This window comes from Prionailurus viverrinus, chromosome D2 (genome assembly GCF_022837055.1).
Source record: "Prionailurus viverrinus isolate Anna chromosome D2, UM_Priviv_1.0, whole genome shotgun sequence".
NCBI classification, from domain to species: Eukaryota; Metazoa; Chordata; class Mammalia; order Carnivora; family Felidae; genus Prionailurus; species Prionailurus viverrinus.
The window spans coordinates 34373885-34400028 of record NC_062571.1 but is presented as its reverse complement, the minus strand read 5'-3'; the positions used below and the strand labels follow the sequence as shown (position 1 = coordinate 34400028).

At 37.9% G+C, this 26144-nt stretch overlaps 2 protein-coding genes across 16 annotated transcripts in view; one reads left to right on the top strand and one right to left on the bottom strand.

Annotated features, from left to right (window-relative positions):
- The window catches only part of FAM149B1 (family with sequence similarity 149 member B1), an 88559-nt gene extending 69186 nt beyond the window's left edge, over window positions 1-19373 (bottom strand). For 3 of the 9 annotated variants that reach the window (XM_047825805.1, XM_047825807.1, XM_047825814.1), the window contains exons 1-3: window positions 19147-19369; window positions 13176-13280; window positions 11103-11232 (exon numbers count right to left, since the gene is read on the bottom strand). In XM_047825805.1, the coding sequence (XP_047681761.1) occupies window positions 11103-11232; window positions 13176-13280; window positions 19147-19193 (282 nt within the window). In that variant the 5' untranslated portion in view covers window positions 19194-19369. Of the gene's footprint in view, window positions 1-11102; window positions 11233-13175; window positions 13312-19146 lie in introns of all 9 variants that reach the window. The other 6 variants (XM_047825810.1, XM_047825808.1, XM_047825813.1 and 3 more) reach the window with 4 other exon arrangements.
- Window positions 19374-19382: 9 nt separating this feature from the next.
- ECD (ecdysoneless cell cycle regulator) overlaps window positions 19383-26144 on the top strand; it is a 45910-nt gene continuing 39148 nt past the window's right edge. For all 7 annotated transcript variants that reach the window (XR_007145417.1, XR_007145418.1, XR_007145416.1 and 4 more), the window contains exons 1-3: window positions 19383-19623; window positions 21052-21266; window positions 24276-24393. Coding sequence is in view for 4 of the 7 variants with exons in the window: in XM_047825800.1 (XP_047681756.1) it covers window positions 21062-21266; window positions 24276-24393 (323 nt within the window). In the remaining 3 variants the exon portion in view is untranslated. The remainder of the gene's footprint in view (window positions 19624-21051; window positions 21267-24275; window positions 24394-26144) is intronic.

The following is a 26144-nucleotide window of genomic DNA, read 5'->3' as shown; positions in this document are numbered from 1 at the left end:
GTGGTATATCCACAGTTGTGCAACCTTATCTTAGAACATTTCATTACCCCAAAAACAAATCCTGCCTCCATTAGCAATCACTCCCCATTTCTCTCTCCACCCAGTCCATGGCCACAACTAACCTACTTTCTCTGTCTCTGGATTTGATCTTCTGGACCTTTCATATAAGTGGAATCATATAATATGTAGCCTTTTGTGTCTGGCTTCTTTCACTGAGCCTGTTTTTAAGGTTCATCCACAGTGTAGCATGTATTAGTACTTCTTTCCTTTCTATGGCTGGATAAAATTCTATTATGGAAATATACCACATTTATAATTGATTTTTATAAACTGACCTCATATACTGTGACCTTTCTGAACTTATTTCTTTGTTCTAGCAGACTTGGGAGGGGGGCCAGAAGGAGTGTGAACTCCAGGATTTTCTACATGTCATCTGCGAATGGAGATCGTTTTATTTAGTCCTTTCCGATATGGATGCCTTTCATTTCTTTATATTGTCTCACTGCACTGATAAACCTCCAGACAATGGTGAATAAAAGTGGCAAGTGGAACTGAGTATTACCCAAAGAATATGAAAACACTAATTCAAAAAGACAATATGCACCCTTATGTTTACTGCAGCATTAATTACAATAGCCAAGACATCAAAGCAATCCGTGTGGCCACTGATAGATGAATGGATAAAGATGTTTGTGTGTGTACATATACATATACATATACATGTACATATGTGTGTACATATACATATACATATACATGTACATATACACACACATATATCTCCAACACATACACAATGAAATATTACTCAGCCATAAAAGAGAATGAAATTTTGCCATTTTCAAGAATATGGATGGATCTAGAGAGTATAATGCTAAGTGAAATAAGTCAGAGAAAGACAAATACCATGATTTCACTCATATGTGGAATTTAAACAAATGAACAAGGAAAAAAAGAGACAAACCAAGAAACAGACTCTTAAACAAACTGATGGTTTCCAGAGGGAAGGTAGGTAGGAAGGTAGATGGCAGGAAGGAAGATAGATGAAATAGGTGAAGGAGATTAAGAGTACACTTATGTTGCGGCACCTGGGTGGCTCAGTTGGTTGAGTGTCCGACTTCAGCTCCGGTCATGATCTCGCAGTCTGTGAGTTCAAGCCCCACGCTGGGCTCTGTGCTGACATCTCCGAGCCTGAAATCTGCTTCAGATTCTGTGTCTCCCTCTCTCTCTGCCCTTCCCCCACTTGCACTCACACACTCTCTCTCTCTCAAAAATAAACAAACATCAAAAATAAATAAATAAAAAGAGTGCACTTATGATGAGCACTGAATAATGTACAGAATTGTTGAATCACTATATTTACACCTGAAACTAATATAACACTGCATGTTAACTATACTGAAATTAAAATAAAAATTAAGTTAAAAAGTGGTGTATGAATGTCCTTACCTTGTTCCTAATCTTAAGAGGAAAATATTCAGTCTTTTCCCAAAACATACAGTCAGCTGTTAAGTTTTTTTTAGATGCCCTTTGTCAGGTTGATGAAGTTCCTTTTCATTTCTAGTTTGTTGGGAGTTTTTATCATGAATGGATGTTGGATTTTGTCAAATGCTATTTCTGTGCCTACTGAGATAATGTCATTTCTGTCCTTTATTCCATTACTATGATGTATTAATTTTCTAATGTTTAACAAGCTGTGCATTCCTGGAATAAATCCCACTTAGGGCAAATAATCCCTTTATGGTGCTAGAGTTGGTTTGCTAATAATTTAAAGTTCTTGTGTCTAATTTTAAGAAGGATATTAATTTGTAGTTTTCTCTTCTTGTGATGTCTTTGTCTGATTTTAGTATCAGGGTAATAATGGCCTCATAGAATGAATTAGGAACTGTTCTCTCTTTTCTGAAAGATTGGTATTATTTCTTCTTTAAATATTTAAGTGTATATAGAAATACAACTGATTTTTTATATTGATCTTATATCTTGTGGCCTTGTTAAACTCTATTAGTTCTTTTTTTTGTTGTTTATTTTAGAGAAACAGAGAGAGGGCACAGCAGGGGAGAGGGGCAAAGAGACAGACGGGGGGGGGGGAGAGAGAGAGAGAGAGAGAGAGAGAGAGAGAGAGAGAGAGAATCTTAAGCAGGCTCCATGCTCAATGTGGAGCCTAATGTGGGGCTCGATCCCATGGCCCTAGGATCATGACCTGAGCCAAAATCAAGAGTCAGATGCTCAACTGATTAACCCACCCAGGTGCCCCAAACTCTATTAGTTCTAATAGGGTTTTTGTTTGTTTGTTTTGCAGATTCTATAGAATTTTTTGCATACAAAATTCTTTTCTTATGATAACTTTGGCTTTGGTAGCAAGGTAATAATGGCTTCATGGGATGAGTTAGGAAGTGTTCCTCTGTTTTCTAAAAAGTTTATGATAGTTATTTATTCTTCTAAATATTTGGTAGAATTTGCCAATGAAGCCATTTTTGCCTGTTTTTTTTTTCTTTGTAGGAAGATATTTTACTAATTTCTTTAATTATTATAGATCTATGTGGATTTTTTAAAAATCCATTTGGCAATTGTGTCTTTTTAGAAATTTGTCAATTATATCTAAATTATCTAACTTCTTGGCATGAAGTTGCTTATTACATTCCCTTAACCTTTTAGTTTCTGAAGGATCAATAATTATGACCCCCTCATTCATTTCTAATCTTGTTAATTGTGTCTTTTTTCTTGGGAAGACTAAAGACTTGTCAATTTTGTTGAATTTTTTTAAAGAACCAACCTTTGACTTTATTTATTTGTCTCTATTGTTTTTGTTTTCTATTTCATTAATTTCTACTCTCATCTGTATTATTTCTTTCCTTCTGCTTGCTTTTGATTTAATTTACTCTTTTTTAGTTTCTAAAGGTAGAAGCTTATGTTATAGATTTGAGACCCTCTTTTTTTTCTGTAGACTTTTTCTATTTTTAAAATTATATTATGCATTATATTAATTTCAGGTGTAATGATTCAATATTTATATTGTGAAATGATATACTGTGAAATGATTGCAGTAAGTCTAGTTAATATATGTCACCATACATAGTTACAGAATTTTTTTTCTTGAACTTTTAAGATCTCCTCTCTTAGCAACTTTCAAATATGCAACACAGTATTATTAACTATAGTCACCATGCTGTACATTACATGTACATAACTGGAAGTTTTAAATTTTTGACTCCCTTTGCCCACTTTACCTACCCCCCAACTCCCACCTCTGGCAACCACCAATCTGTTCTCTGTGTCTGAGTTTGATTTTTTCCCCTACAGTATTTAAAGCTATTAATTTTCCTCTAAACACTACTTGAGCTATGTTCTACAAATTTTGATATTTTGCTTTTCCCTTTTCATTCAATTCAAAATATTTCCTAATTTCCCTTGTAGATTTCTTCTTCGACCCATCAGTTAATTAAAAGAAAACTGTTTAATTACCAAATCTTTGGGGATATCCCAAATTTCTACTTAATTCCAGCGTGGTTGGAGAACAAACCTTGTATAGTTTCAGTCCTTGTATTAGTCCTTGTTTTAGATACAAAAGAATATATATTCTGCTGGCTTTGTGTGGAATGTTAGGTCAAGTTGGTTAATAGTGTTATTCAACTCTTCAATATGTTTGCTGATTTCCTGTCTACTTGTTCTCTTTTTAATTTTTTTTCATGTTTATTTTTGAGAGAGAGAGAGAGACAGAGCATGAGTGGGGGAGGGGCAGAGAGCGAGGGACACACAGAATCCAGAGCAGGCTCCATGCTCTGAGCTGTCAGCACAGAGCCCAATGTGGGGCTTGAACTTACGAACCATGAGATCATGACCTGAGCCAAAGTTGGACGCTTAACCGACTGAGCCACTCAGGCACCCCTTTGTCTAGTTGTTCTATCAAGTATTGGGAGTGGGGTATTGAAGTCTCTGGGTATAATTATTGTGTTGTCTGTTTCTCCTTCACTTCTGTCAAATTTTACTTCATGTACTTTAAGGTGCTTTAAGGCTTGTACTTAGATGTGTATATATTTGTACAAGCCTTTTTTTTTTAATGTTTGTTTTTATTTTTGAGAGAGACAGAGCATGAGTGGGGAGGGGTAGAGATAGAGGGGTACACAGAATCCGAAATAGGCTCCAGGCTCTGAGCTGTTAGCACAGAGCCCAATGCAGAGCTCGAACTCACAAACAGTGAGATCATGACCTGAGCCGAAGTCAGACACTCAACTAACTGAGCCACCCAGGCGCCCCTGGCTTTTTTTTTTTTTAATGTTTATTTGAGACAGAGTGAGTATAAGCAGGGGAAGAGCAGGGGGGAGGGCAGATCTCATGAACCATGAGATCATGACCTGAGCTGAAATCAAGAGTCAGATGCTTAACTGACTGAGCCAGGTGCCTGGAATTGGTCTTTTATCATTATGAAATGTCTCTTTTTTTTTTTTTTAAATTTTTTTTTCAACGTTTTTTATTTATTTTTGGGGCAGAGAGAGACAGAGCATGAATGGGGGAGGGACAGAGAGAGAGGGAGACACAGAATCGGAAACAGTCTCCAGGCTCCGAGCCATCAGCCCAGAGCCTGACGCGGGGCTCGAACTCAGGGACCGCGAGATCGTGACCTGGCTGAAGTCGGACGCTTAACCGACTGCGCCACCCAGGCGCCCCATGAAATGTCTCTTTTTGTTTTTAGTAGTATTGTCTTTATTTTGTCTGCCTTTTTTTTTTTAGTTTTTTTTTTAACATTTATTTATTTTTGAGACAGAGAGAGACAGAGCATGAATGGGGGAAGGGCAGAGAGAGAGGGAGACACAGAATCGGAAGCAGGCTCCAGGCTCTGAGCCATCAGCCCAGAGCCTGACGCGGGGCTCAAACTCACAGACCGTGAGATCGTGACCTGAGCTGAAGTCGGACGCTTAACCGACTGAGCCACCCAGGCGGCCCTGTCTGCCTTGACTTTTAATTTCTGTGCCCTTTCATTATTTCCTCTGCATTTGCATGCTGCATGGATATGTGGAGAGTTTATCAGTGCCTATGAGTATCTTATTTCCCAGGTTTCCTTGATAAATTTCTGGGTAGTCATACTTTTTTGCCCTAACCAGTACTAAATCCACAGACTATCTGAGCCACTATTTGCCTTGTTTGTATGCCACTGAGTTTGCTACTGTTACTGATGATGCCTTTGGGGTATCAATTTGTGTCCAGGTTCCACTCCAAACTACTGACCCCTCTGGTGGTGAAGCTGCTAGTTGTCACAGCTTGCCTCTTTGTAGTAGAACACATTCTCACTGTTCTTAACTCATGGTTCTAATGATTTTCATGAATAACTGCTTCTCTGTTAAGTTCAATTAACAGAGAATTTGGTCAATTTCAGGACTCTGAAATGGTCACTTGTGACTTTTTATTGTTGCTTTTGGGGAAAAAGACTTGTCAAGGTATTCACTCTGCCATACTAGAAGTCCCAACTCATAATTTTCTTTTATGATATGTTTTTCTCAGGTTTGGGCATCAATGTATTATGATGGCTTCATAAAGTGCATTAAAAATGCTCCTGTTTTTTGGAAAAAGCTTATGTGACTTTTATTTCTTCCACAAAAAAATGTATGATAGATTCAGTAGTGAAACTATGTAGGCGTAAAGCTTTCTCTAAGAGAGTTGTTTGATTCAGTTTCTTTAAGAATTTTACAAGTATTCAGTTTTGAGGAATTTGTCCATTTTATATAAGTTGCAGAATTTATTGGCATAAAACTGTTCCTATTCTTTTAACGTCTGTAGGGTTTGAGGTGATGTTTACTCTTTCATTCATGATATTTGTAATCTGTGTTTCCTTGCTTTTTCTTGACTAGTATCACCAGAGGGCTTATTATTAATCTTTTCAAAGGATCAACTCTTGGACTTGTTCATTTTCTCTTTTATTGATCTGTTTTCCTTTTCACTGATTTTTGCTCTTCATTATTTCTTTCATTCTTCTTTCCTACCATTTTAAGCTAGAAACTTCAGTTATTCATTTCAAAGCTGTATTCTTTTCTAAAATAGGTATTTTAAAATTTTTGTTAAATTTTTTAATGTCTTTTATTATTTTATCTTAGAGAGAGCATGAGTGAAGGAAGGGCAGAGAGAGGGAGACACAGAATCTGAAGCAGGCTCCAGGCTCTGAGACTGACACGGGGCTTGAAGTCATCAGCAGTGAGATCATGACTTCAGCCAAAGTTGGATGCTCCACTGACTGAGCCACTCAGGCCCCCCCTAAAAAATATTTTTAATGTTTGCTTTTGAGAGAGAGAGACAGAGTGTGAGCAGGGAAGGGGCAGAGAGAGACAGGGAGACACAAAATCTGAAGCAGGGTCCAGGCTCTGAGCTGTCAGCACAGAGCCCAATTCGGGGCTCGAACTCATGAACTGTAAGATCATGACCTGAGCCAAAGTCAGATGCTCAACTGACTGAGCCACCCAGGTGCCCCAGGACTGATGTTCTTGTAAGAAGACATGCCAGAGGTCTCTCCATCTGTGAGCATGCCCAGAAGAAAGGCCATATGAGGACACAGTATGCTAGAAAGAGAAGCTTCGCCAGAAACCAACTCAAGACGGCACCTTGCTTTTAGACTTCCAGCCTCCAGAACTGTGAGAAAATAAATATCTGTTGCTTAAGCCACATAGTCTGTGGTGTCTTGCTATGGCAGCCTGGGCTAAGACAAACTGCCTCTTTTATTGCTAGGGAATAGTCCTCTTTCATAGGGCAAACTCAGTGTTTTCAAGTTCAGTTTGTCTCATTATAACCATGTCAGCCTACTGTGTTCATGGTATATCCTTCTCTGTCCTTTAAATTTCAACCTAATGTGCCTTTATATTTACAGTGCATTTCTTCCATATAGTATACAGTTGAGTTTTGCTTTTTATCCATTCTGACAATCTCTGCATTTTAATTGGAGTGTTTAATCCATTTACATTTGTTTTAATTGTTGACAAAACTGGGTTAAATGTACCATCTTGCTACTTCTTTTCCATTGGTCCCTTCTGTTTTTTGGTCCTCTCTTGTTCCTTTCTTTTTTTTTTTTTTTCCCCTGACTTATTTGATCAACAAATCAAGTATTTCTTAGTTTTCCATTTTATTTCCCCAATTGGCATAACTTATTCTTATAATTTTTTAATGCCTGCTCTAGAGCTAATAATATGCATTCATAACATATTGAAGTCTAGTTACAGTCAGTATTTTACCACTTCATACCTTCTTCTTCACACTTCCCATTTCTCTCTTGATACCTGACACTTCACAAATATAACAGCCTTATAACAGAATAATTCCATTTACAACCACCCATCCTTTGAACTGTATTTGTCTCATCTTTCACTTCTATAGGTATAAACTCTATCTTGCATAAAGAAGAAATCACCAAAAAATATAGACTTTTGTATTTACACACTTATTTATAATTTCTGGTGCTCTTTATCTCCCCCTGACCTGCATATTCCAGCTACTTCATCTTCCATGAACTCTGATCTCTGTTCCTCAGCACAATAGGCCCACCATGCCTTGTTTGGACTCTGGCTCACAAATCCACAGTCAGAAAGTTATCCCCAGTCAGGAACCAGGGTAAACAGGGGCTCACCTTATGAGTTTCCTTTCTCAGGGACTGTAAATATATACTGCCTGTTATTCAGTGCCTTAGAGACACCCAGCATGGAGTTTCAAAGTCAGAACAGAATAAGGAAAGCATCAACCTGGGAGAGCAGCCTGGTATATGAAATTGGAACCCACGCAGAGTAATGAGGGTGTCTGTGTAGGAAGATGGTCTGTTGTATGGAAGGAGACCAAGAGGGGTGAAGAGAACATCTAAGCAATTTTCCTGACCCTGGGCAGTGCAATAGGGTTTTCTAGTTATTTTGGCAGTATAACAAGTACTCCCAAACTTACTGAGTTAAAACAGCAACAATCATGTATTATCTCTCCAGGTTTATATAGGTCAGGAATTTTTAATCACAGCAGGAATAGCTTATCTCTTGTCCACAACATCTGAAATAAAGCTCTTAAAAACATCTTGAAAAACATGAAGGCTTGGACCTGAATTCATTTGAATGGTCATTCACTCAAATCTCTGACAGTTGATGCTGGCTTTCAGCTGGGGGTTTCAGTTCATTTCCACATGGGTTTTTCCATGTGGTCTGAACTTCATCACAACACGGTGGCTGCAATCCAAGGTCAAGTATCCAGAGAGAGAGAAAAAGAGGCAGGCAGAAGCTGTGTTACTTTCTAACCTAGAAAATCATGCAGCATCACATTCACTGCATGCTAATGACTGAGGCAAATGATCCATTCAGATTCAAGAGGAAAGAACATATACCCTATCTCTCAATGGAGGAGTATCAGTATCTTGTAAGAAGAGCATCATGTGAGATGGGATATATACTGGCATTTCTTTTGAAAATACAGTGCCACAGTGGGTGTTTTCAGGTGGGGGAGCAGGTTGTTTCTGGGTGTTGGAGCACAAGTAAGATGAAGAGGATGTCCATGTGGGGAGTAGCCAGCTTGTAATGTTGGAACCAGAATGGAGAAGAAAGCTACTATGTTGGGAGCAGGCAGCCTCACACAGGGTGACAGTCCAAGCAGGATGAAGAAGGTGTCTGTATAGAAGTCAGGACTACACTGGGTGTCTGACTCTGAGCAGGGTGAAAAGAGCACCAAATGGGTAAAAGGATGCAGGGGATAGTGACCCAGTATAGGTTGTTGAAACATCTGTGAAGTAAGAAGGGTATTTGCAGAGGTTAGGAGGCAGTAGAATTAATAGGAAACTGGTTACATTCAGGGGGATTTATCAAGTAAATTACCTACTCTGACATACATGTGATACCTGCAATGAAATGTTTGTGTAATATAAGGAAAATATCAACATTATTTATATCCTAACTAGAAACCTTGAAAAAGCATGATCATAACAATAAATGTCAATGATAAATGTATTCTTCAAAAAATTAAAATGGTTTTAATTCAACTCCTAGGTATATACCTAAGAATATTCAAAAACATATGTCTACAGAAAAACGTTCACACAAATATTCATAGTAGCATTATTCAAAATAGCCAAAAAACCAAAATAACCTAAATGTCCATCAACTGATGAACAGATGAACAGAATTTTGGAATTTTTTGGAATTATATTCATCAACAAAAAAGAAGTACTGACACATGCTAAAACATGGATAAATCTTGAAAATATATGAAGTGAAATAAGCCAGACACAAAAGGTCACATATCGTATGATTCATTTATATGCAATGTCAGAATAGGCAAATCCATACAGACAGAAAGCAGATTGGTGGTCCACAGCGGGTTGGGGGACTGGAGGCTTGGAAAGGGACAGCTAATGCATATGGGACTTCTTTTGGGGGTGATAAAAATGTCCCGAAATTAGACATAGTGATGGTTGCACAACTTTGTGAATATACTAAAACCACTTAACTGTTCACTTTAAAAAAGTGAATTCTGGGGCGCCTGGGTAGCTCAGTTGGTTGAGCGTCTGACTTCGGCTCAGGTCATGATCTCACAGTTTGTGAGTTCGAGCCCCATGTCGGGCTCTGTGCTCACAGCTCAGAGCCTGGAGCCTGCTTCCAATTCTGTGTCTCCCTCTCTCTCTCTGCACCATCCCCACTCATGCTGTCTCTCTCTGCCTTAAAAATAAATAAAATATTAAAAAAAAAAAGTGAATTCTATGTTATGTGAATATCACAGTTAAAAATAATAATAATAAATCCAGTGAAAGTTTAACCTAGTATTAAATAAATGAGAAATCTATTAAAACATATAATAACATGTTAGAAGTTTTAAAAACATGACAAAGAATATAAATTTTTGCCAGAAGCCAACATTATCCTACAACTCAGTTCCCTTAAAAAACAGGGACTGTACCTTTACACACCAGCAATAAATAGATTAAAAATGTAATTTTTAGGGGCGCCTGGGTGGCTCAGTCGTTTAAGCATCCAACTTTGGGTGAAGTCATGATCTCCCAGTTTGTGGGTTCGAGCCCCGCATCAGGCCCTGTGCTGACAGCTCAGAGCCTGGAGCCTGCTTCAGATTCTGTGTCTCCCTCTCTCTTCTCTCCCCTGCTTGTGCTGTCTCTAAGATAAATAAATGTTAAAAAAATTTTTTTAATGTAATTTTTATATTATACCATACAAGGCACCTAGAAATAAATATTCAACAAGTGGAACTTTATGGATACAATTATAATAATTTATTAAAATATATTTTAAAAATTAATACTAAATGAAAAGATTTATGGGGTGCCTGGCTGGCTCAGTCATTAGAGTATAAGACTCTTGATTTGGGGGTTGTGAGTTCAAGCCCTGTGTTGGGTGTAGAGATTACTTAAATAAATAAGCTTAAAAAAATGCAAAGATTTATATATCAAACTCACGAATAGAAGAACTCAATATCATTAAGATAGCAATCCTCCCCAAGTTGACCCATGCAATTTAACAAACAGATTCTAACATATATGTAAAGGATTGGCCAAGAGAATTATGAACAATGCCGTAAGAATTCCCTACCAGATATTATGGATTAGAAATAAATAAGTCAATCTCATCTCAACACCCATTAAATAATGACTGAATAACATTTTGGGTAGATATCTTTAGTCCTTTTTTCTAATATATGTATAAACAAAAACATATGTAAACTCAAATTAGAACCACACTATACATACTATTTTTAATCTGCTTTTTTCATTTAACAATATATCATAATCATCTTCCCAGTCTATAATAGCTTAATAATCAGCTTCTAAGAACAATTTAAACAACAAGGTAACATTAGTGGTGGAGAGACACATTAGTGTACTGCACACAGCAAAAGGAGTAGATCCAGGGCCCAGATCCATATTAATATGCAACTGTTTAAGTCAAACACTAAGTACCTAAAAGGATTAACTACTATATCCATAAAAGCAAAGCAAATACTGAAAGAGGGTAAAAACTGATGAGAAATATTAAAATGTAAAGAAACCATGAAGGAGAGTAAAGGAATGAAATATACTGACAAAACTGATAAATCCTAACTCCCAGAATAGTCTGCCAAGAACTCCATCAGACCAATAATCAACAACTCACACCATATCCCCAGGAGAAGTCCGAGCTGCCTTCAGTGGAGATCCCTGTGCCTGTATAACTTGGAAAAGCAGATCTTGAATTCCCAGTGTCAGCTGATGTAAAAGGTGATTCTTGTGTGATGTCAGACTCACTAAATGCCCAATTTGGAAGGAAGAGAGAAAAAAGAGAAATTCTTATATTTCCTCAAGTTTCTGTAGCATTAACTATTCAGCAATTTACTAGATGACAAGCATATACACAAATATATCTATCCACAGGAGAAAAATAAATGAAGAACTTATCAATTAAGCATCATGGAAAAATCCTACCTAATTCCTGCAGAATTGATGACAGTTATTCTAAATAATTCTATTCGTAGTTTACAATAAATATTTTTTAATATAATTTATTGTCAAATTGGCTTATATACAACACCCAGTGCTCGTCCCAACAGGTGCCCTCCTCTTTCCCCTCTTTCCCCACTCTCCCCCACCCCCATCAACCCTCAGTTTATTCTCTATATTTAAGAGTCTCATATAGTTTGCCTCCCTCCCTCTCTGTTCGTAACTATTTTTTTCCCCTTCCCTTCCCCCATGGTCTTCTGTTAAGTTTCTCAAGATCTACATATGAGTGAAAACATGATATCTGTCTTTCTCTCACAGACTTATTTCACTCAGCATAACACCCTCCAGTTCCATCCACGTTGCTGCAAATGGCATGATTTTATTCTTTCTCATTGCCAAGTAGTATTCTATTGCATATATAAACCACATATTCCGTTTTTTATTAAAAGATTTTTTTTAATGTTTTATTTATTTTTGACAGAGAGACAGAGCATGAGTGGGGGAGGGGCAGAAAGAGAGGGAGACACAGAATCCGAAGCAGGCTCCAGGCTCTGAGCTGTCAGCACAGAGCCTGACGGGGGGCTCGAACTCACAGACCGCGATATCATGACCTGAGCCAAAGTCGGACGCTCAACCGACTGAGCCACCCAGGCACCCCAAACCACATATTCTTTATACATTCATCAATTGATGGACATTTAGGCTCTTTCCATAATTTGGCTATTGTTGAAAGCACTGCTATAAACATAGGGGACATGTGCCCCTATGCATCAGCACTCCTGTATCCCTTGAGTAAATTCCTAGCAGTGCTATTGCTGGGTCGTAGGGTAGTTCTATTTTTAATTTTTTGAGGAACCTCCACACTGTTTTCCAGAGTGGCTGCACCAGTTTGCATTCCCACCAACAGTGCAAGAGGGTTCCCATTTCTCCACATCCTTGCCCGCATCTGTAGTTTCCTGATTTGTTCATTTTAGCCACTCTGACCAGCGTGAGGTGGTATCTCAGTGTGGCTTTGATTACAACAAATACTTTAACATTCTACTTATAACATCTACCCTTGAAAACTAAAAACATTTCAGAAATATGAAAGTAATATCTGGACTTGTGTGGCACTTTTACAGTTTACCAAGCACTTTTATAGATATAATCCCATTTATTCCTCCCAACAACTTGGTGATGTAGAAGTCAACCCCATTTTAAAGACAATCTATTGAGTTCTAGGTTTTGAAATTAGTTTTTATGATTATAATTTTTCTATGATACCACATTGCTTCTCAGAACCCTCTTTGAAGTTACAGAATGATAACTGCAGCTAATACTCACCATATGCCAATTATTGTGCCAAGTTTTACATACTTTATCTCATTTATATTTACAACACGCTTTAAGAGATACTATTATCTGGTAAGTAACTTGCCTAGTGTTACTCAGCTAATAAGTGGCAGAACCAGGATTAAAAATCAGATCTGTTAGACTCCTCCTGAGTCTTGTCTTTTAACTACGTAATAATACTACTTTAAGGGTTATAAGTATGATGTTTTCATTAGCTGTTCCAGAATAAAAGTTGAATGGTACTGAAAATGTGATAAAAGTCCTTGTTTTGTTTCATTAGTTCAAGATTAGATATCAAGCCCAAGCCAAAACACACACACACACACACACACACACACACACACACACACACACACACACAAAACACTTTTGCCATTATCCAGTGTAATAAGCAAACAAGTACAATTTGTGTTGTTACCTTTGGGAACTCGTATCTTTTTCATGGCTGTCATTGGTAGAAGAAATTTCATCCAGCTGCTCTGGAAGGGGATGATGATTAATAGCATGTTTTGTTATTCCTTTCCTGTGAAAGATTTTTTAAAAAGTTATATTTCCTGTAAAGAAAAAAACATACTTTCAGCAGCTTAACCTACAAGTTAATCACCTACTTCCTGCTGCTCTGGGACTGCACTGTCCAATACAGAAGCCACTAGCAATTAGCAGCTAAAGTGTGGTTAATTGGTGTGATGACCATCATTGGATGTTGTATGGAAGTACCGAGTCACTATACTGGACACCTGAAAGTAGTATCAGACTGTACGTTAACTGGAATTCAAACAAAAACTTTAAAATTTGGTTAGTCAAAAATGGGATGTGCTTTAAGTTTATAACACACAGGATTTTGAAGGCTTAGTATGACAAGAACGTGTAATGGATCATTGATAGTTTTATCTTGATTACATATTAAAATGATAATATTTTGGATATACTAGATTAAAAAATATATTCTTAAAATTAATTTCACTTCAAATTTAAAATATAATAAGTTATAATCACATACCTATTAGAATAGCTAAAACAAAATATGGTAATAACACCAAATGCAGGCGAGGATGTGAAACCAGATATCTCATGCTCTCCTGGTGGAAACATAAATTGGTACAGCCACTCTGGAATAGTCTCACAGCTTCTAATAAAACTAAACACATGCATTTACCATAAGACCTAGCCATTCACTCTTGAGAACTGATCTCAGAGAAATGAAAGCTTACATTCACACAAAAATCTGTACACAAATGTTTGCAGCAGTTTTATTTATAATTGAAAAAAAAATGGAAACTGAAATGTCCTTTAATGGGTGAACGGTTAAACTCTGATATATCCACATGATGAATAAGATTGAGCAATAAAAAGGAGTGAACTATTGATACATGGAACAACTTGGATGGATTTTAAGGGCATCATGCCTGGTGAAAAAAGCAATCTCAAAAGGTTACATACTATATGATTCCATTAATATAATGTTTACAAATGACAAAACTATAGAGGTAGAGAAAAGATTAGTGGTTACCAGAGGATGGAGAAGGGAGTGGAAGTGACTATAAAGGGGTACACAAGGACATTCCTTGGTGGTGATAAAAAAGCCATCTTGATTGTACTGGTGGTTACACAGTTCTATAAATGAGACCAAACTGCACAGAAGTCTATATACACATACACAAAACAGTGGCTATAAAGACTGATATAAAAACTGATTTAACAGTATTGTACCAATATCAGTTTCTTGGCTTTGACACTATACTAGCTACATAAGTTGTCATCTTTGGGGGAAACTGGGTGAAGGGTTCATGGGACTCTATGTACTATTTTTGTAACTAACAATGAGTCTATAATTAGTTCAAAATAAAAAGGCAAAAAATTAATTTTATCACTTTCTATTCTTTTAATGTGACTATCTGAAAATTAAAAATTATATATGTGGCTTATATTATATTTCTATTGGACAGTGCTGCTCTAGGGAATTCAACATGTACATTAGAATAAACTAAGGGGTTAATTATTTTATGTTCAAGTCTTAATCATCCATAGTAGACTTTCCTCCCCCACAAAATTCTGTAATAAATTAAGTTTAGGAAACATGATAGTCTAAACAAAGTACACAGGCTTCTTTATAAAAGGTCTTCTCAGGGTCTTTAATATGCCAATGTATATTATAAATCTCTAATATTCTTATTTCACAGAAAGGAAAGTGAAGCACAGAGAGACTAAGTAACCTGCTTAAGGTCATATGTCTAGGAAGTGATGGAGCCAGGATTCAAATCCAAGTACTCTGGCTCTGAGGCTTCTCAGAGCAAATGAATAATTTGAGAGTTTAGTGAATTAGACCATTTTCATATATAAAGATAAAGCTAAGGGCCCCAGCAGCAGAGCTTGTACTTTAAATTATTGCTCAAATGGTAGGGATGGACAGATGATTAAGAGACAGATGAAAAGATGCTCAACATCACTCATCATCAGAGAAATACAAATCAAAACCACAATGAGATACCACCTCACACCTGTCAGAATGGCTAAAATTAAGAACTTAGGCAACAACAGATGTTGGCAAGGATGAGGAGATAGGGGAACAATTTTGCACTGTTGGTTGGAATGCAAACTGGTGCAGCCACTCTGGAAAACAGTATGGAGGTTCCTCAAAAAATTAAAAATAGAGCTACCCTACAACCCAGCAACTGCACTACTAAGTATTTATCCAAAAGATACAAAAATGCAATGTTTATAGCAGCACTATCAACAACAGCCAAATTATGGAAAGAGCTTAAATGTCCATCATCTGTTGAATGGATAAAGAAAATGTGATATATATACACAATGGAATACTACTCAGCGATCAAAAAAGAATGAAATCACCATTTGCAACAACGTGGATGGAACTAGAGTGTATTACGCTAAGTGAAATAAATCAGAGAAAGACAAATACCATATGATTTCACTCGTGGAATTTAAGAAACAAAACAGATGAACATAGAAGGGAAGGAAAAATAAGATAAAAAGAGAGAGGAAAGCAAACCGTAAGACTCATATACAGAGAACAAACTGAGGGTTGCTGGAGGGGTGTTGGGTGGGGAGATGGACTAAATGGGTGATGGGCATTAAGGAGGGCATTTGTTGGGATGAGAGCTGGGTATTACATGTAAGTGATGAATCACTGGGTTCTACTCCTGAAACCAATACTACACGGTATGTTAACTAACTTGAATTTAAATAAATTTACTTTAAAAAAAGGTAGGGATGGATTTGTGGAGAGCTATTTTTTACTCCTCTTATTCAACAATCCTACAACCAAAAGTTGTCTTTGAGATAGCGGCAGTAAACAGAAATGTGGATTCCAGCTACAAGACAGAAATTTAAGACATTTTTTAGTCTGTCAAAGAAATCTCTATAAAATGACTGTTAGGGGCGCCTGGGTGGCTCAGTCGGTTAAGCATCCAACTTCGGCTCAGGTCATGATCTCGAGGTTTGTGAGTTCGAGCCCCGCGTCGGCTTCTGTGCTGACAAATCAGAGCCTGGAGCCTGCTTCAGATTCTGTGTCTCCCTCTCTCTCTGCCCCTCCCCCACTCATGTTCTGTCTCTCTGTCTCTCTCCCTGTCAAAAATAAACAAGCATTAAAAATTTTTTTAAATAACAGATAATACCAAAGAAATGTTAAATGTAATAGCATTGTTTTTACATAAGAAAATGCATTTTTAGAGATGCATACTGCAGTATTCAGGGGTGAAATAATAGTGTCTGGGGTTTTGCTTCCTTATTTACAGATGATGGACAGAGAGGCTGAAAAAAGATAAAGAATATAGATGAAGCAAATATATCAATTTTTGATCGTTATTGAATTTGGGGGATAGGTGGTTCAATATATTATTCACTATACATTTATATTTGAAACATCACTTTTTTAAATTTTATTTTTATTTTTTAAAATTTACATACAAATTAGTTAGCATAAAGTGAAACAATGATTTTAGGAGTAGATTCCTTAATGCCCCTGACCCATTTAGCCCATCCCCCCCTCCCATAACCCCTCCAGCAACCCTCAGTTTGTTCTCCATATTTGAGTCTCTTCTGTTTTGTCCCCCTCCCTGTTTTTATATTATTTTTGTTTCCCTTCCCTTATTTTCATCTGTTTTGTTTCTTAAAGTCCTCATATGAGTGAAACTTATCACTTTTTAAGTATTAAAGCTGTATGTTGAAAACTTTTTTTTTCAAGCTCTTTTCAATATCTATAATTTGGAACTATTAGGGAGAAAAGGAAAGTTACTTCTTCAAAGCAAATTATCATAATGCCAAAAGTAAAAATTGCTTTTATTTTACTATCATTTAGATACATATAATCTTCATTATCTTCATTATTCACATCATATTCTCCTAGAGAATCACCTTTGGAGAGAGTGGTCTTTAAGGAGTATCAAGTCAACAATAGAGAACAAGTAACAGAACTATACTGGATCAGTAATTCTGGCCCACTAAGTGCCTACCAGCAACTTTTTTCACAAAAGATTTTTTTTTTTGCTACTTTCAGAATGGTCAGAACTAATTATAAAAGCAGACTTTTAGCTAAGACCTGTTCCCTTTGTTTGGAAAATGACTTTCTTCTTCCTACTTCCTAAAAAGCTTATTATCTGAATTGCTACTGTGTAGATATCTTATTACTTAGTAGATAATAAGCTTCTGTAAGGCAAGAAGAGATCACAGATTTTCTTTGTATGGCTATTGTAGCAAGTAAAGATGGGAAGGGGCAAGAAAATTGCCAATTACTAAGGATCTACCCTGTGCCATTATTTTATTTCATCTATTTTATTTTATTTTATTTTATTTTATTTAATTTTATTATTTCTTAATGCTTTTATTTTTGAGAGGGAGAAAGAGACAGAGCTCCAGCAGGGGTGGGGCAAAAAGAGAGAGGGAGACACAGAATCCGAAGCTGGCTCCAGGCTCTGAGCTGTCAGCAACCCATGAACCGTGAGATCATGACCTGAGACGAAGTCAGATGCTTAACTGACTGAGCCACCTCGGTGCCCTTGTGCCATCATTTTAGATATGCTTTTAGATAAGGTGTTAGTCCTATATTACAGAAATGAATGCTCAAATATTTAGTAATTTGCTTAAAAGACACATGGCTAGAGAAGAGCTTAGCCAGAAACCCAGAGTGACTGAAAATTCCACGCTTGTTATTTTCATGTATACTTAACATATTTTTTTAATTTTTTAATGTTTATTTTTGAGAAACACACACACACACACACACACACACACACACACACACACACACAGAGTGTGAGTGGGGGAGGGGCACAGGGAGGGGAGACAGAGTCTGAAGCAGGCAGGCTCTGAGCCCTCAGCACAGAGCCTCATGCCACCCTCGAACTTAAAAAGCACAATACTATGACCAGAGCTGAAGTCAGATACCTAACCAACTGAGCCACCCAGGCGCCCCTATACTTAATATTTAATTAATAAATGTATAATTGCTAAAATTACATAGCTCAATGGAGAAAAAAAGTTGGGATTTGAGGATTAAAAGGCCAAGCTCAAAACCTATTGGTTTTATAATCTTAGGATGTGTAACCTTTCTGATGTTTCAGCTTCTGAAAAACTGAAAGCTAATCATACCCATCTAACAGAATTGTTGCAAGGGATCAAAATGTGAAAGTCTTTTTGAAAGTGTAAAGCATTAATAAATGCAGGACATTATCATTACTTGCTAAATTACAACACCTCACCAAGGGTGGGAGGGGTGTATTTCAGCTGCAATATATACTCTCTAAAGCAAAACTTATCCTTAAGGATTCTGATGTTTAATTACAAAAATGGGGAAACAGAATGTATAATGATTATGACCAAGGCTTCAGGATCAGATTGACACCAGGTTTGTGTGCTCCACCACTTCCTGGCTGTGTAATCTTTGGCTTGCTACAATCTTTAAAAATCTGGGATCGTTATCTGTAGAATGTGCAAAATAATATTCTCTATTCTGGTATCCTTCCTAATAGGATTAAGTGAGCTAATGCATGTAAGCAGCTTTGCACGGTGCCTGGCACTAGATGTATTCAACTTTTTTGTAGCACTCAGCTATTAGTAACTTCTCGATTCGTCAATGGCCATTGACAGTGAGGCATGAAACACTGAGTAAGCTGCAAATGCCAAAGACCCAGTCCCTGAGTTCAGGAAGTGCAGCCCAAGAGGGCCAAGCCCTAGGACAGCACAGGAGACATGCCCTTAGCTGGAGACGGAGGTGGAAGGGGGGCGTCCAACAAGGCTGGGAGGAAACAGTTCCTTCCCCTACCCTGAGAAAGGAAAGGTGGGAAGCGCTGCTTGGAAGGGGTCCCCAGAGCGCCCGCTGCCCGCCTCAGCCGCCCACGGCCCCGGTTAGGATGGCTGAGCAGTCCACTTACAACTCCAAGCTCTGAGGCACCGCCTTCCGGGTGTATCTGGAGATCATCCTCCTCTTCCTCCTCTGCCGCGGAGGGGGCGGGCACGCCAGGGTCGGGGCCTCGGGACCTGGCCCTCCCGCCGGCTCCGGCCCGGCCCCCTCCCGCCACCTTCCGGCCCCGTCACGCCCCGTCGCCTAGACTCCGGACCGCCACCTCTCCAGGGTCCCCACCCCTCTAGCCCTCCGCCCTGCCTGCTTCCCCGCGGGGCGGAAGTGACGAACGCACCTGAGCACCCACCTAATGTTCCCGCGGACGCGCAGCAGTGACGTTGCTGGGAGTTCCGGGGCGAGCGGGTGTTTCAGGGGTGTCGGCTAACCTCAGGCGCCAGAGAAGCGTCTGGCCTGACCTTGGGCCGGACTTGGACTGCTACTGACGCGGTAGGAGGGGCGGTCGAGGAAAGGTGCCGCAGCCGAGACGCGTGGGGCAGGCCCGAGGATCGTAAGCGGAATTGGCTTCAGTTTGTCGGATGGAGGGAGGAAGCGTAGTCTGAGTCAAGAGCGCTAGACTCCAGCTCAGCCCTCTGCAGCCTGGTCTCTTCTCTTTCTGTGCTCTGGTTTTCTCACCTGTACAGCAAGGAATTAGGCTGAGTGGTCTCGAAGCTCCTTCCAGTTCTGACACTAAATTCTTCATAAAAATGTGTGCTTGGCATTATGGGGCGGGTCGACAGAATTATCTGTTGCTGTGGGTTGAGAAGCCAAATGATTTGGACAGGCTGCGGTGACTGGATGCAGGTTCCTCTCGACTTCGTTTTATTAGTCCTTTAGAAAACCGAGTAAGGATAAAAATCGAATTGTGCCTTACAGTGGACCATCCAGTACAGTGCCTGCCTTTACCAAGCCTCGTCTGGCAGCAATAGTGAGCTAGCACTTTTGTTTTAAGGAAAACCCTTAGAAAATAGATATCTATCTAGGGGCGCCTGGGTGGCTCAGTCGGTTAGCGTCCGACTTCGGCTCAGGTCGTGATCTCGCAGTCCGTGAGTTCGAGCCCCGCGTCAGGCTCTGTGCTGACAGCTCAGAGCCTGGAGCCTGTTTCAGATTCTGTGTCTCCCTCTCTCTGAGCCTCCCCCATTCATGCTCTGTCTTTCTCTGTCTCAAAAATAAATAAAGGTTAAAAAAAATTAAAAAAATAGATATCTATCTGCTCTTAATATACTGGAGCTGTACCCCCTGAGACCTGAAAAGGGAGCAGTTTTAGGACAGCTGTAGGATCAAGAACCGTGGGCAAATTATTTTGGGGTGAGATGATAGGACATGAATGTTTTGTATTCCCCTGTGCCATACAATATTCATAAAAGGAGGTTGAAATTTTGCAGCTTAAGGGAGATTGCTCTTAAGAGCTTTCAAATAATAACAGTTTAAACTGGGGGAGGATTTTAGAAATGAAAGAGTAACATTCTCATTCTACAGTTAAGGAAAAGGCCCCAGAAAGAGAAAGTGAAGTGCCGAAAGTGACAACTAATTAGTGGCGGAACTGGGACTTTTGATAGTATTGAAACATAAAATGTTATTGTAGTGTTTCTCAAAGTGTGCTACACACACTACTGCTAGTACAAGGGCAAACATTTTTTTAAAATTCTTACACGCCTATTAATTTGGGAATGTGACACTGGATTTCCATTTACTGTATTATATCAAAAGTTCTTTTAATATAATTTCAAGTGTGAAGAACATAATTTTCAGCATAAAAACCTCATTAAAAGAATATTAAATAGGTGTTACTATTAATGCTTGATAAAGTCAAAAAATTACAATGATAGTATGTGGGTAACTGAATTTTGGAAAACAATAGAATCATCTAGAATCGTTTGAGAATTTGGATATTCTGCATTATTCTATGTGGTTTGTGTTATTGAAACTTTAAATGTAGTTTTCAAAGAATGGAAGAAAATATGAAGCTTGCTACAGTGGAAGACACTGTGGAGTATCACCTATTCCTGATACCAGATGAACCAAGAGACCCAGAAAAACACAAAGAGATTCTTCAAAAGTATATCGAGAGGATAATGACCCACTCTGCACCTATGCTGGTCCCCTATATCTGGCAGAATCAGCCTTTCAATCTCAAATACAAACCTGGAAAAGGTATGGCTCTTTTACTTATTTTGATTTGATACATGTGAATTTTAATTCTGACAGCAGTGATGTGTAATATGTAATAGTCCATAGTTCATTCAGTGTTGTCAGGAGATTTATAACCTGAACTTTTTAGATTAGTGATGCTTGCTTATATTTGGTTAAGCCCTTAAAGTAACCAAAAAAAAATTTTTTTTAATTCATTTGATAAAAGCTTTCTAATAGTAATTACCTTAGGAACCTAATACATACTCAAAATGATTGAACCGTAGCTATTCTTTGGAACTTTACTTTTCTATGCTAGAATGTATCTGGGTACCTGTACTAAACAGGTTCAGGCATCTGCTTCCTTAACCATAGCCTCCTTTAGTGGTTACTCTGTATTCCTTGCTCTTGATCATGGGTTTCGTAGGCTGCCTTTTTTCACACAGTTGGCTCTACTTGACTTATAAAGAGCAATCATTGGGCTTAATGACCATTATTTGCCTCTCAGAAGTATTTTGAGGTTCTTTCATGCTTCCTTGTGTTGTTGGTGCTTAAGATCTGACCTCTGGCCAAGTATGGCATTTTTTGTTATCATTTCATATAGCTTTAGTAAAATGACTCCTGAATAGGTGACCAAGGCTCTGCTCCAGGGTCTTATTTCAGGAGTCTAGCATCTTTTGATACTGTCAGTCTAGGTCTTGATTTCGTGTTTATCTGTTATCTTTTGGTTAGCAGTTGCCACATGTCTTCCTTTGTGTTCATTTTATTGAACCCCTGTTCACTGAAACACATGTAATATTTATTGGCAAGAACACTCTCACAGTGGCACAGCACATCCAAGACCAACTCCTTATCTGTTTCCTAGAAAATCATTTTTACCCAATGTTTTCTTGTTTTCCTTAATGGCTTTGCTATCCACCTAGTTATTCAAGCTTGTTAGTAATTCAGAATTGTATTCACCTCTTCACTTCACCATAGTCAGTCAGGCACTAAATCCTACTGTGGTTACTCCTAAAATATGACCCTTTCTCTACATTTGCTTGGCTACAATCTAGACCCTCTTAATCTCTTCATCTGGAAGATTACAGTAACCACCTAAGTAACCTCTCTGGTTCCAGTATCTCCAGTCCTTCACATTGTTGCCAGTTACCCTTGTGAAACACAAATTTGATCATGTTACTCTTCTGCCTAACATCCTTCACCAGTTCCCCATTGCTTCTGGATGAAGTTAAAATTGAAGTTTAATATATAAGGTAGATAAAAATAGACACTTTAATTGGAGCTTCTCTAGTTGAAGAAATTTGAGAGACCTGGGGTGAGGTGAAGAGTTAGTTGGGATGTTCTTCCCACCTGTTTTTTTTTTTTTTTTTTGCCATGGCAGCTCTAAAAACACTCTATAATGTGCTTGTTTGACCCTTAGTCTGTTAATGTGGTAGATTACATTTCTTGATTTTCATACACATTCCATTCCATTCCAGGAATATATTCTACTTGGTCATGGTGTACAATCCTTTTCATGTGTTGAATTTAGTTTGCTAGTATTTTCTTCAGGATTTCTGCATTAGTGTTCCACGGAAATTGGTCATGGTTTTCCTATATTGTCTTTGTTTGGCTTTATTATGAGGGTAATGCTGGCCTCATAAAATGAGTTTGGCAGTGTTCCCTCCTCTTCAGTTGTTTGTAAGAGTTTGAGGAGGATTGATGTTAATTCTTCTTTAAATGTTGGTAAAGTTCTGGGGTGCTTGGGTGGCTGTCAGTTAAGCATCCGACTTCAGCTCAGGTCATGATCTTACGGTCCCTGGGTTCGAGCTCCGTGTCGGCCTCTGTGCTGACAGCTCAGAGCGTGGAGCCTTCTTCAGATTCTGTGTCTCACACTCTCTCTGCCCCTCCCTTGCTCATACTCTGTCTCTCTCTCAAAAATAAATAAACATTAAAAAAAAAAAGTTTAAAAAAATGTTGCTAAAATTCTCCAGTGAGCTTTTCTATGTTGGGAAGTTTTTTGATTACTGATTCAGTCTCTTTCTAGTAACCAGAAGTAATTCAGTCTCCTTCTGGTGATCCAGTCTTGATATGTTGTGTGTTTCTAAGAATGAACTTATTTCTTCTAGGTTATCCAATTGGTTGGTGTACAATTGTTCATATCATATGTTTCCTTATAGTCCTTTTTATTTCTGTAGTATAGGTTGTTATATTGCCTGTTTCATTTCTGATTTTAGTTACTTGTGTCTCCTTTTTTTTCTTACTAATTTAAGATTTTGTAAATTTTGTGATCTTTCAACAAACCAGCTCACCTTAGTTCATTTTTTTCTGTTGCTTTTCTGTTCTCTATTTCTTTTATCTCTGTTCTAATCTTCATTATGTTCTTCTTTCTGCTAGCTTTAGGTTAGCTTTTTCTTTTTCTAATTCCTTCAGATGTAAAGTTAGGTTGTTGATCTGAGATCTTTTGTAACTATAAACTTCCTCTTAGCACTGCTTTACATCTTTGTTTTCATTTGTCTCCTTGTATTTTCTAACTTCCTTTGTGATTTCTTCTTTAACCTATTGGCTTGTTTAAAAGTGTATTAAGTTCTACATATTTTTGAATAATGCACTTGTTTAAAAAATTCCTGCTCCATCTAAATCTAGCTTCCTGATATTCCTAGAACACTTTATTGTCTGTCATGCTTATGTGCCTTTGCATATGCTATTCTCTTTTTCTGGAAAGCCTACTTCTGGTCATTCTTCCACATGAACATAGCTCAGATATTCTTTATGGTCACAGAGCCCTCAGTGCATATGTCCATTCATTATCTTGTTGTTGTTGTTGTTTCATTATCTTGTTTTGAGATGGTGTGGTTGTCTTGTCTTCGGTTGTCTATGGGTCCTCAAGGGTGGGCTTTTTATATCCTGCTCAGGGTTGCAACCCCAGCTCCCAGGTGTGGTACCTACAGTATAGTCAGTTAATGAATGTTCGTTTAACTGAATGATTACTTGTATGTTTATGTGCACAGACAAGTTTATTTGGTTATATGATTGCTTTTCTCTTGTTTTTAGGAGATGTTCCTGCTCATATGTTTGGCATGACAAAGTTTGGGGATAACATTGAGGATGAATGGTTTATTGTTTATGTAGTAAAGCAAATTACAAAGGAATTTCCAGAGTTAGTAGCAAGGTATTAGTTATTTTAATAATCTAAAGGAATTCTCTTGTTGAGACTGACCACATTTTTATCCATTTAGTAAAAATTTTTTGGTAGTCTGGTAGAGATTGAACAAATTTGAGACATAGATTTTGAAAGTGACTTGTGTGTTTTCTTCCTTTTTTCTTGTGACTTCCTTTTCTTGAGGAAAAATTAAAGTACATTGGAGAATTTAACTTCTAAATTTTTAAACGAAATCTGCCTATTTTAGCTTTTTAAAAATTATTCTCATTGTGAAAGACCAAATACAGATGGTAAACAAAGTTCAAACAATACCAAAGGGTGTACTGCTCTTTAAAAACAAAATCATAGGGGTGCCTGGGTGGCTCAGTCGGTTAAGCATCCGACTTCAGCTCAGGTCATGATCTCACAGTTCGTGAGTTCAAGCCCTGCGTCAGGCTGGGTGCTGACAGCTCAGAGCCTGGAGCCTGTTTTGGATTCTGTGTCTCCCTCTCTCTCTCTGACCCTCCCCCGTTCATGCTCTGTCTCTCTCTGTCTCAAAAATAAATAAACGTTAAAAAAAATTTTTTAAAAATTAAAAAAAAATAAAAACAAAATCATAGAAAAAATTCCATTCATATATACATATACATTACAGATTTCTTTACTCTGTCTTCCTTTATTTTACCATAGCGCGTACCCTCTCTCTCTCTTTCTCTCTCTCTGCATATATGTTGAGAAATCACATACAGAAAATTTTAAAGAAAAATTAGTGAACAGTATTGAAAGCAAAGTAGGTAACACTTTAAAATGGAAACTGATAGTTCTCTGTAATTACCAAGTTGTGTCAGCAGAGGGCGTTTCACCCATTTGCCGCATGTTATTCTAGTTTTCCTGTTAGCCCCCAAATTCTAATCCATTCCCCCAACCTCTTCCCCAGCTGAACAAAAAGAAAAACAACTCTGAAAATGTATTATTATATCAAAATTTCAAACATGAAAGTAGAGAGAATGAGCCCACGTGTACTCCTCACTCAGCTCCAATAATTACCAATTCATTGTCTTTCTTTACCCATAGCTTTCCCCTCCTCCTTTCCCCTACTCTTTTTACATAACAAGATTATTTTAAAGCAATCTCCAGTACTCTGCCATTTTATCTTTAAATACTTTTAAGATGTAAATAGATAGATAAGAACTCTTATTTTAGACACTACTGTTATCATACCTAAAAATAATTGTCAGTAATTTCTTCATAAATGATAGAATTTTATATGAACAAACTCCAAGATAGTTGTTTCTATCTTTACAATGGTAATAGGGGAGGGCAATGCCTTTTGTGTATGAATTCTGATCTTTATATAATGATGGTGCATACCTACACACCAGGCCTATAAAGCTCTTTGACTAATAGGCATCTACTGTCTTGTTGGGGATTTGGTTTTTAAATTTTTTTTTTAAGTTTGTTTATTTTTGAGGTAGAGAAAGAGAGCGTGAGCAGGGGAGTCACAGAGAGAGGGGGACACAGAATCTGAAGCAGGCTCCAGGCTCTGAGCTGTCAGCACAGAGCCCGACACAGGGCTCAAACTCACCAACTGTGAGATCATGACCTGAGCTGAAGTCGGACACGCAACCAACTGAACCACTCAGGTGCCCCTTGTTTTTAATTAGAAAAAGAAAGAACTTCCTCTATGTCTCTGCCAGATTAATCTTCCTAAGGTAGAGCTCTAACCATTTTCCTACACTGCTTTAAAACCGTTCATTCCTTTAAAAAAAAAAAAAAAAGAA